General features: G+C 40.6%; 1 protein-coding gene across 2 annotated transcripts; it reads right to left on the bottom strand.

Annotated features, from left to right (window-relative positions):
• Positions 1–4830: 4830 nt before the first annotated feature.
• Positions 4831–12190, bottom strand: LOC139558660 (protein AF1q-like). 2 transcript variants are annotated; one of them, XM_071373933.1, is made up of 3 exons: positions 12061–12172; positions 6891–7002; positions 4831–6757 (listed from the first exon to the last, which is right to left on the bottom strand). In XM_071373933.1, the coding sequence occupies exon 3, from the start codon at positions 6749–6751 to the stop codon at positions 6476–6478; it is 276 nt and encodes a 91-aa protein (XP_071230034.1). In that variant the 5' UTR covers positions 6752–6757; positions 6891–7002; positions 12061–12172; the 3' UTR covers positions 4831–6475. The 2 variants fall into 2 exon arrangements, with proteins under 2 accessions (XP_071230034.1, XP_071230033.1); XM_071373932.1 differs by lacking the exon at positions 6891–7002 and having other exon boundaries at positions 12061–12190.
• Between the last annotated feature and the right edge of the window lie 85 nt (positions 12191–12275).

Raw genomic sequence — 12275 nt, 5'->3', positions numbered from 1 at the left:
ATCTGTGGCCAATGACCTTGAGCCTTCTTGGATGGGCACTTCTAATGTAACTCTATGGCAGCACCCAAGGGGCGTGATTTTTTTGTTGCTCTAACCTTAGATTTGGCAGTGACATAGTGTCCCCATGAGTGACAGAACACTTAGTTAATCACAATGCAAATGGAGAACATTACCAACCCCTCCATATTTTCCGCTGGCTGCCCCACCACCACAGAAAACACTAAGCTAGGCTAAAACACCTGCATTTTGGAGCTGCCTTACACAAGAAAGCAAAAAAGAGACCATGTTTGTTTGGAGGCTTTATTGACTCAAAGATTATAATTTTTTACATTGTTTGTCCACTGACATGTGACGTCGAAAATAACATCTAAACAGGCACCCCCCCCCCCCAAAATATTTTTTTTGCTAAAAATGTGGGGCTCAAAACAGGTGGGGCTCTGCCCCTTGGCTGAACCACAGCATTTCTAAAGTCAGAGGCACAACATTGCGAGACCTCTGAGAGCACTTGCGAAATAGGCCGGGTTTGGGGTTAATGAAGTCATCAAGAGAAGTGAAAATGTCTTCCTTTTTAGTTGTTCATTTTCTCGAAATCAAAAGGCACAACCTAGATTCAAGCAAATCTCTTAAGTAGTTCTAGAGAAGCAGTTTAAGCCTATCTTCAATCTGTACTGTCTTTGGTTACACTTCTTTCTGTTTGGGAGTGTCTCCACGCTTCACTATACCATTTTTCCCCCTCCAGACAATTTATGATGTAGCACACTGTGTTCAGCCAAAGACACATGTCGCGTTCAGAACAACTAGGAACTTGGAAAAATACTAGGTCAAATCATGACGTCAGTAATCTTCAGGCCGGAATGTCGGGGCTCTAGAAAGAGTTCCGAGTTGTATGACTGTTCAAATCGATTTTTCCCAGTCGGAGCTCATTTTTTCTCTAGATGTTTTGAAAGCTCAGAACTCGGACATGTCCGAGCTCCCTGAACAAGGCAACACTTGTAGGCATGACGTCACAGCGACAATGGCTAGCTCATATGGCTTGAAACACAACGTTGGGTCTAATGCCGCGTTCAAAACAACTGGGAACTCGGAACTGGAAAACTCTGAAATCTGACTTTCGACTTCAGTGCATTCAAAACAACTTGCAACTCGGGATAAAAATGACCTCCGACTGGTAAAAATCAATTTGAATAGTCATCCAACGTGGAATTCCAACTCGGGAACTCTGACCTCTTTCCAGAGCTCTGACTTTACGACCTGAAGATCACTGATGTCATGATTTGAACTCGTATATTTCTGAGTTCCCAGTTGTTTTGAATTTGGCACAATGGTCGTTTTGCGCCGAACTGAGAATGTGCAGGCCGTCAACTCAAACGTTTCAGAAAATATATTTAAACGTGTCAGTTTGTCACTTTCACGAGGTTGGAGTAATAACATGTTCAACTACTTAAGACATTGGCTTGAATCTAGGTTGTGCCTTTAGATTTCGAGAAATTGAACAACTAATGAATCATGTTTTACTATAATTTTTTAAATATCTCATTGACTTCTCAAACCTTGGCCTGGTCTGTTTGACAAGCATTCCCGGAAGTCAAGCGCCTCTGGGTTTAGAAACTGGTGTACTGACACTTGCCTAGGTAGGCCTGTCAAGCTCCACCAAAAGGGTTAACCTTTATTGGAGCGGTGGTTAGCAGGTCTTGCCTACCTACGTGCTAGGAGACTCGGGTTCGAGACCTGCAAGGAATGTTGCCATTCGCAATAATTGCTACAGTAAAAACGCTGTATTCATTAATTGTAGAAAGGCAGTAAACCATTGCAATTAACTAAATGCTGGTATTACTATATCTACGGTTATAGAGTAACTACTGTGGATTTGAACTATGTAAAATCAATGAATAAAAACGGTTTCAACATTTTACCTATGTCTGTCAGTGTAAGTGAACAGGCTACAATGAATACTAATGTACACTGCACCTAAAGTTGAAGTCAGAAGTTTACATACACTTAGGTTGGAATCATTAAAACTCGTTTTTCAACCACTCCACAAATTTCTTGTTAACAAACTATAGTTTTGGCAAGTCGGTTAGGACATCTACTTTGTGCATGACACAACACATTTTTCCAACAATTGTTTACTGATAAATTATTTCACTTATAATTCACTGTATCACAATTCCAGTGGGTCAGAAGTTTACATACAGTCAGTTGACTGTGCCGTTAAACAGCTTGGAGAATTCCAGAAAACGATGTCATGGCTTTAGAAACTTCTGACAGGCTAATTGACATAATTTGAGTCAATTGGAGGTGTACCTGTGGATGTATTTCAAGGCCTACCTTCAAACTCAGTGCTTCTTTGCTTGACATCATAGGAAAATCAAAAGAAATCCGCCAAGATCTCAGAAAAAAAATTGTAGACCTCCACAAGTATGGTTCCTCCTGACTCAGTTACACCAGCTCTGTCAGGAGGAATGGGCCAAAATTCACCCAAATTATTGTGGGAAGCTTGTGGAAGGCTACCCGAAACATTTGACCCAAGTTAAACAATTTGAAGGCAATGCTACCAAATACTAAGTGTTCTGACCCACTGGGAATGTGATGAAAGAAATAAAAGCTGAAATCATTCTCTCTACTATTATTCTGACATTTCACATTCTTAAAATAGTGGTTATCCTAACTGGCCTAAGACAAGGAATTTTTACTAGGATTAAATATCAGCAATTGTGAAAAACTGAGTTTAAATATATTTGGTTAAGGTGTATGTAAACTTCCAACGTCAACTGTAGGTATTTTAATGAATGTGTAATGGTCCCATGTACTGTCATAGGCAGAGCTTTTAATTCACATAGTCTACTATTGTATGAAACCTGTAGCGTTGTTGTATACCAAATGCCCCAAAGGAAGTGGTTTCGTATTATTCCAATGAGAATCCTGAAAAAGCTAGTAGTTATCCAGTAAACCATATATTTTACTGGGTGTCTGAAGGACAAAACAGGAGTCCATAACCTACTCTGGCAGTTGGAGGTGTTCAAGAAGCCTCTAAAAGATTGACCTATTTAACAAGACCTTCTGTTCACAAACGGTCAATTTTAGGCATTATAAGGTGCATGGTCGTTTTTACACTGAAGCCGGTTTGATGAGACAACCTCGCCTATGACATGTTTTTGTAAGTGTAATGTGAAATGAAACCTTAACTTCTCAATTTATTTCAAAAGGTGTAAATATTGTTTAATACTTATGTACGTACAGTGCATTCGGAAAGTATTCAGACCCCTTGACTTCATCCAAATTTTGTTACGTTACAGCCTTATTCTAAAATGGATTAAATCGTTTTTTCCCCTTCAATCTACACACAATACTCCATAATGACAAAGCAAAAACATGTTTGTAGAATTTTTTTCAAATGTATAATTTTTGTTGTTGTTGAAATATCACAATTACATAAGTACTTTGTTGAAGCACCTTTGGCAGAGATTACAGCCTCAAATCTTCTTGGGTATGACGATACAAGCTTGGCACACCTGTATTTGTGGAGTTTATCCTATTCTTCTCTGCATATCCTCTCAACCTCTGTCAGGTTGGATGGGGAGCGTCGCTGTACAGCTATTTTCAGGTCTCTCCAGAGATGTTCGATCAGGTTCAAGTCCGGGCCACTCAAGGACATTCAGAGACTTGTCCCGAAACCACTCCTGCGTTGTTTTAGCTGTGTGCTTAGGGTTGATGTCCTGTTGGAAAGTGAACCTTCTCCCCAGTCTGAGGTCCTGGGCGTTCTGGAGCAGATTTTCATCAAGGATCTCTCTGTACTTTGCTTCGTTCATCTTTCCCTCGATCCTGACTAGTCTACCAGTCCTTGCCGCTGAAAAACATCCCCACAGCATGATGCTGACCCCATGCTTCACCGTGGGGATGGTGCCAGGTTTGCTCGAAAGGTGACACTTGGCATTCAGGCCGAAGAGTTCAATCTTGGTTTCATCAGACCAAAGAATCTTGTTTCTCATGGTCTGAGAGTCTTTAGGTGCCTTTTGGCAAACTTCAAGAGGGCTGTCATGTGCCTTTTACTGAGGGGTGGCTTATGTCTGGCCATTCTACCATAAAGGCCTAATTGGTGGAGTGCTGCAGAGATGGTTGTCCTTTGGAAGGTTCTCCCATCTCCACAGAGGAACTCTATCACAGTCACTATCGGGTTCTTTGTCACCTCCCTGACCAAGGCCCGTTTCCCCCGATTGCTCAGTTTGGCCAGCTCTAGGAAGAGTTTTGGTGATTCCATACTTCTTCCATTTAAGAATGGAGGCCACTGTGTTCTTGGGGACCTTCAATGCAGCAGACATTTTTTTGTACCCTTCCCCAGCTCTGTGCCTCGACACAATCCTGTCTCGGCGCTCTATGGACAATTCCTTCGACCTCATGGCTTGGTTTTGCTCTGACATGCACTGTCAAGTGTGGGACCTCATTTAGACAGGTGTGTGCCTTTCCAAATCATGTCCAATCAATTGAATTTACCACAGGTGGACTCCAATCAAGTTGTAGAAACATCTGAAGCATGATCAATGGAAACAGGATGCACCGGATTTCAATTGAGTCTCATAGCAAAGTGTCTGAATACTTATGTAAATAAGCCTGTTTTCACTTTGTCATTATGGGGTAGTGTGTGTAGAGGATTACAATTTTTTTTTTTAATACATTTTAGAATAAGGCTGTAACATAACAAAATGTGGAAAAAGTCAAGGGGTCTGAATACTTTCCAAATGCACTGTATCTCCTCAAAACATGCTGCATGTTCTAGTCCTTTAGTTTGAGATGATTTCTCACAGTAAACAAAGTGGATTGTTATGCACAGGATATCTTAATCTCCATTTATTTCAGAAAAGTCAGACCAAGTACGATGAGTCACATTTGGGAATTTACTGCTCATTGCACAAGTTAGCTTTATGATTAAAAGTATCCTAAATTAGAAAGTGTACTACCGTACTTTCAAGACCATGTGCAACATCAGTCTGACACAATTAAAAACATTCCTTTCCCTTCTTTCATTAAACATTTCAATCCATTCTTTCCTTGACATTCAGACAGTACAGTGGTCTATGCAGAAAGTAAAGAAAACAGTTGACCAGCTCTGCATTGGAATCCCTAACATTTATCCTCAGTCATTGCACTCTGTTGAGGCCTACTTAGGGCAGTCTAAAAGCAGCATACTTAATTAATTGGGTGGGTTTGAGCCAGTCAGTTCAGTGTCTGAAACAAATCAAGGCAATCAATACAAAGTGCAAAAGACAGTCATGCTTGTGGCTCCCTAAGAGCTTTTAAAATATCTGTTCTGTGTGGAGGTGCTTTACTTTCTACTACTTATAAATAACTACTTATAAATACAATATGCGGACACTCTCCAAGGCTCGGGTTGGCACTACCCTTCAAGCCTGTTTTAAGTGAGGCTAAAAATGAGACAGCACTTTGCATTTGTTAAAAAATGTGATGTAGCATACTCAAGTTCTCTCACAAATTATGAATGTGTAAGTCCTTAATGTGAGACAGGAGCCTTGCAGTCAGTGTGCAATTTAACTATTTATAATAATTTAAAGGCTCACCTTATTGCCATTTATACTTAGTTATGTTTGTTGAAATTAGTGATCAAGTCATGTAGCCCGCATGTGGAGAAAACCTAAGCAGAACTCCCTAGAATGTCATTCACAGTGCCAGTCACCTGCCACTTAAAACATTTACCCCTCATCCTTTCAGTATTATTTGGAGGTTATCCTCTACGGGATCGGTGTCCCCTCCACAGGACGGTTGAGCTAAGTAGGCTAATGTGATTAGCATGAGGTTGTAAGTAACAAAAAAAATACCAGGACATAGACATATCTTATATGGGCAGAAAGCTTAAAGACTGTCCATTTTACAGTAGCTATTACAGTGAAAATACCATGCTATTGTTTGAGCAGAGTGCACAATTATAAACTTGATTAGGCACCAATTAGGCACATTTTGGCAGTCTTGATACAACATTTTGAACAGATATGCGATGGTTCATTGGATCAGTCTAAAACTTTGCACATACACCGCTGCCATCTAGTGGCCAAAATCTAAATTGTGCGTGCACTGGAATAATGCATTATGGCCTTTCCCTTGCATTTCAAAGATAATACAAAGGGGAAAAAAATTGTACCATCTTTTACCAGATCTAATGTGCTATATTCTCCTACATTAATTTCACATTTCCACAAACTTTAAAGTGTTTCCTTTCAAATGGCATCAAGAATATGCATATCCTTGCTTCAGGTCAGGCAGTTAGATTTGGGTATGTCATTTTAGGCGAAAATTGAAAAAAAAAAAGGGTCGGATCCTAAACAAAAATGCACAGTACAGACTAATACAGATTCAGTACTTCTTCTTGTGACCAGAAACTTAAAATCCATGGTTATCCAGATGGGGTCAGTGTGAGGAGAGGGATGGGGATGGGGTCAGTGGGAGGCTAAGATGGGGATGGTTCTCACAGAAGCAGTTTGAAGTCGAGGAGGTCGATGCTGGGGATAGGCTCTCTCCAGTAGTTGAAGGTGGTGTACTCTGACAATTCAGCCTCCTGTGCCTCTTGCTGCTTCCTTGGCTTGGATAAGGCAGCATTCTGTTTCTTGGTGGCCTTCTTGCTCTTCTTGGTTGGCTTGCTGTTGGTCACACCCAGGTCTTCCAGCTCGGACAGGTCCGGGGCTGAGATGGGCTGTCTCCAGTAGAGGAAGGAGTCATACTCACTGTTTGATTTCACCAGCATTTTTACCTGAATGTAAAAGGAATGAGGGCAAATTAAAATGCGATTTGGGATCCTAGTTTAAAATAGATTAGACATACATACTGCTCATGTGGTCACTATTTGATTCAAGTACTAAGTCTCTATAATTTCAAATGGCTACCTGATATTTTTTTCTTTATTCCAAAGGGCCCCTGTACTGTAGATGTCCTGGTTAGGAGAACGTTTTGTCTTGACTGGCTTTCTCCCATAGCAGAGTTCAGGTTAAGAGAAGTCTATGCCATTACATAAGAACAAATGGGCACAGGATCAAGTCGTTTTTTCTTGAGATACAGATTTAGGTCAATCCTTGTTGCTCATTTAAACCTGTTGGCAAACTGAAGCAAACCAGGTTGCATAAGCTTTCTGGTGATAGTGTTCTGTGTTTTAAAACCTAACGTTCAAGTTGTAGGCCTAGATTGCAATAATGTTGAGTCGCACATTTGTGAACATGACCTGATTTGGCATTCCTCGTAATCTGATCTAATCTTGAAATGTTTGTGTGATATACAGTATCAGTCAAAAGTTTGGACACACCTATTCATGCAAGGGTTTTTCTTTATTTTTTATACATTGTAGAATAATAGTGAAGACATCAAAACTATGAAATAACACATATGGAATCATGTAGTAACCAAAAAAAAGTGTTAACCAAATCAAAATATATTTTGAGATCCTTCAAAGTAACCACCCTTTGCCTTGATGACAGCTTTGCAAACTCTTGGTATTCTCTCAACCAGCTTCACCTGGAATGCGTTTACAACAGTCTTGAAGGAGATCCCACATATGCTGAGCACTTGTTGGCTGCTTTTCCTTCACTCTGCGTTCCAACTCAAACGCAAACCAGATGGGATGGTGTATTGCTGCAGAATGCTGTGGTAGCCATGCTGGTTAAGTGTGCCTTGAATTTTAAATAAAAATCACAGACAGTGTCACCAGCAAAGCACCCCTTCACCATCACACCTCCTCATTCATGCTTCACGGTGGGAACCACACATGCGGATATCATCTGGTCACCTACTCTGCGTCTCACAAAGACATGGCGGTTGAAACCAAAAATCTCACATTTCGACTATTCAGACCAAAGGACAAATTTCCACCAGTCTAATGTCCATTGCTCATGTTTCTTGCCCCAAGCAAGTCTCTTCTTCTTATTGGTGCCCTTTAGTAGTGGTTTCTTTGCAGCAATTCGACCATGAAGGCCTAATTCGGTCCTACCCCGGTCAACAGCACTGCACCCCCCACAGCAACTCGCCCAAGCCTTCCCCATTTCTCCTTCTCCCAAATCCAGTCAGCTGATGTTCTGAAAGAGCTGCAAAATCTGGACCCCTACAAATCAGCCGGGCTAGACAATCTGGACCCTTTCTTTCAAAAATTATCTGTCAAAATTGTTGCAACCCCTATTACTAGCCTGTTCAACCTCTCGTGTCGTCTGAGATTCCCAAAGATTGGAAAGCAGCTGCGGTCATCCCCCTCTTCAAAGGGGGGGACACTCTTGACCCAAACTGCTACAGACCTATATCTATCCTACCCTGCCTTTCTAAAGGTCTTCGAAAGCCAAGTCAACAAACAGATTACCGAGCATTTAGAATCTCACCATACCTTCTCCGCTATGCAATCTGGTTTCAAAGCTGGTTATGTGTGCACCTCAGCAACCCTCAAGGTCCTAAACGATATCCTAACCGCCATCGATAAGAAACAATACTGTGCAGCCGTATTCATTGACCTGGCCAAGGCTTTCGTCTCTGTCAATCACCACATCCTCATCGGCAGACTTGATAGCCTTGGTTTCTCAAATGATTGCCTCGCCTGGTTCACCAACTACTTCTCTGATAGAGTTCAGTGTGTCAAATCGGAGGGCCTGTTGTCCGGGCATCTGGCAGTCTCTATGGGGGTGCCACAGGGTTCAATTCTTGGACCGACTCTCTGTATACATCAATGATGTCGCTCTTGCTGCTGGTGAGTCTCTGATCCACCTCTACGCAGACGACACCATTCTGTATACTTCTGGCCCTTCTTTGGACACGGTGTTAACAACCCTCCAGACGAGCTTCAATGCCATACAACTCTCCTTCCGTGGCCTCCAATTTCTCTTAAATACAAGTAAAACTAAATGCATGCTCTTCAACCGATCGCTGCCTGCACCTGCCCAACATCACTACTCTGGACGGTTCTGACTTAGAATATGTGGACAACTACAAATACCTAGGTGTCTGGTTAGACTGTAAACTCTCCTTCCAGACTCACATAAAACATCTCCAATCCAAAGTTAAATCTAGAATTGGCTTCCTATTTCGCAACAAAGCATCCTTCACTCATGCTGCCAAACATACCCTTGTAAAACTGACCATCCTACCGATCCTCGACTTCGGCGATGTCATTTACAAAATAGCCTCCAATACCTTACTCAATAAATTGGATGCAGTCTATCACAGTGCCATCCGTTTTGTCACCAAAGCCCCATATACTATCCACCACTGCGACCTGTACACTCTCGTTGGCTGGCCCTCGCTTCATACTCGTCGCCAAACCCACTGGCTCCAGGTCATCTACAAGACCCTGCTAGATAAAGTCCCCCCTTATCTCAGCTCGCTGGTCACCATAGCAGCACCCACCTGTAGCACGCGCTCCAGCAGGTATTTCTCTCTGGTCACCCCCAAAACCAATTCTTCCTTTGGCCGCCTCTCCTTCCAGTTCTCTGCTGCCAATGACTGGAATGAACTACAAAAATCTCTGAAACTGGAAACACTTATCTCCCTCACTAGCTTTAAGCACCAGCTGTCAGAGCAGCTCACAGATTACTGCACCTGTACATAGCCCATCTATAATTTAGGCCAAACAACTACTTCCCCCCTTACAGTATTTATTTATTTATTTTGCTTCTTTGCACCCCATTATTTCTACTTTGCACATTCTTCCACTGCAAATCTACCATTCCTGTGTTTTACTTGCTATTGTATTTACTTCGCCACCATGGCCTTTTTTTGCCTTTACCTCCCTTATCTCACCTCATTTGCTCACATTGTATATTGACTTATTTTTGACCGTATGTTTGTTATTTATTCCATGTGTAACTCTGTGTTGTTGTATGTGTTGAACTGCTTTGCTTTATCTTGGCCAGGTCACAATTGTAAATGAGAACTTGTTCTCAACTTGCCTACCTGGTTAAATAAAGGTGATTTTTTTGTATTTTTTATAAAAATTCATGCCCTCATCTCCTCTGAACAGTTGATGTTGAGAAGTGTCTGTTACTTGAACTCTGTCAAGCATTTATTTGGCCTGCAATTTCTGAGGCTGGTAACTCTAATGAACTTATCCTCTGCAGCAGAAGTAACTCTGAGTCTTCCATTCCTGTGGCGGTCCTCATGAGAACCAGTTTTGTCAGTGCTTGGTGGTTTTTGCGACTGCACTTGAAGAAACATTCAAAGTTCTTGAAATGATCCAGATTGACTGACCTTCATGTCTTTACGTAATGATGGACTGTCGTTTCTCTTTGCTTATTTTAGCTGTTGTTGCCGTAATATGGACTTGGTCTTTTACCAAATAGGGCTATCTTCTGTATACCACCCCTACCTTGTCTGATTGGCACAAACGCATTAAGGAAAGAAATTCCACAAAGTAACTTTTAACAAGGCACACCTGTTAATTGAAATGCATTCCAGGTGACTTCCTCATGAAGCTGGTTGAGAGAATGCCAAGAGTGTGCAAAGCTGTCATCAAGACAAAGGGTGGCTACTTTGAAGAATCTGAAATATATTTTGATTTGTTACTAAAATGATTCCATATGTGTTATTTCATAGTTTTGATTTGTTCACTATTATTCTACAATGTAGAAAATAGTAAAAAAAACTTTAAAAAAACTGGAATGCTTAGGTGTGTCCAAACTTTTGACTGGTACTGTATGCATAATACTTTTTGAACATTACTAAGTTAATTGTGACCCCATAAATATAGGTTCCCCAAGAGTAAGAGTGCAAACAAGGGCACATTTATGCTATTTTAAAACATCTTATTTTTAGGCTTTGGGGCACCATCAACATCATATTTCAGGGCTACCTGTTTACAACTGCAAAACAGATCTGAAAGAAAATGTGAATGGTGTGAATGTTAATTTCCTAAACCAAATGATAACATAATAAAGTCTAACGTTGTTATACAATAACAAGGCTACACACTTCTGTGGTTAAACACACATTTAAACACTCAAAATGATACAGCAATTTAATGTAAAATGCACATAGTGAAAATGGACAACTGAGACAAGATCCTGTTGTTAAAATGCCATTACTGTAGCATGAAATCAATTGGTAAAATGCAAGTACTGTAGCATGAAATCAACATTTAGGGCAGAAATGACCTCACCCTGTCAGTAGGTTATGCTATTTTAAATCGGTTAAGGATGACAGTCTATTGGTGGATAACGGTCCCTGTATCAAGATACTCTATAAAAAAAAAAATAATCCTATTGAACAAATCGTTCTTATTCATTAGGACATAAAATTATGTAGGACGGTCAAATACTGACTAAGAGCGTCACCCGTCCTCAATACGACACCCATATATCATATCAAGAGATACAGTAGTACGATACAGATAAAATTCACCATATTAAGTAGACATAAAAGCCTCAATGGAGTGGTTGACGCCTATGGGGCTTGAGAAATTACAAGCGATTTTGACATGAGTTATTCTTTAATCATGTAAATATAGATTCACACATGACATCTCCGTTTTGGACGGCATGTCATCTGTGCGAACGATGGAGACTATTCCAGAAACTGGGTCATGCAGTCCTAAAAATATCTGAGATAATGTGCCAAGCATTAAATAAAACACGGTAGAGCGTTATCCATCTATCTAACTATCTACCATTGACACTCAATTCGGAGCTTACCCGTTTTTAATTGTGTGCATTTATGATTCTTATTTAACAGGCTATCCGGCCTTGCCAGCCTAATAGGCAAAATTAGGTTATAGGCTATTGTATTTAGTTTATTTCTTATGCCTACTGAGAAAGATAAATAGTTAATTCTAACATTACTATTACAGGCTATATATATATATATATATATATATATATTATTATTATAATTTTTCTTTTTTTAAATCAACATTCAGTATTTTTAGTTTAGTCTACATGTAATTTTGTATCCACTATCCAGCACAGGTGCACTAAATGCAACACCATATCACTAATGTAGGTCACCGACAAGCCGGCAAAATTGTGAAAATGCAATTAAAAAACAAATCAATTTACATTTCAACAAGGCAATGAAAAGAAAATATTATCTTACGTCTTGAGAAATCTTGGCTGACAAGGCTCCTCTTTGTTTGTCGCTGGGTACGCTCCACTGGGGTATAATAAAACCCGTACGTGCGAGTGCTGTGGCGACGCTGTAAAATATTCGTGCACAATCTTGCTTTTTCAGAACCAGCCACGCCCACACTCTGTGACGACATCCTGCGCGTGCATTGGGTTTTTGTGACGTAAAATCAAATAGGCCTACTG

This window comes from Salvelinus alpinus, chromosome 29, assembly GCF_045679555.1.
Source record: "Salvelinus alpinus chromosome 29, SLU_Salpinus.1, whole genome shotgun sequence".
NCBI classification, from domain to species: Eukaryota; Metazoa; Chordata; class Actinopteri; order Salmoniformes; family Salmonidae; genus Salvelinus; species Salvelinus alpinus.
This window is presented reverse-complemented; position numbering and strand designations above follow the sequence as displayed.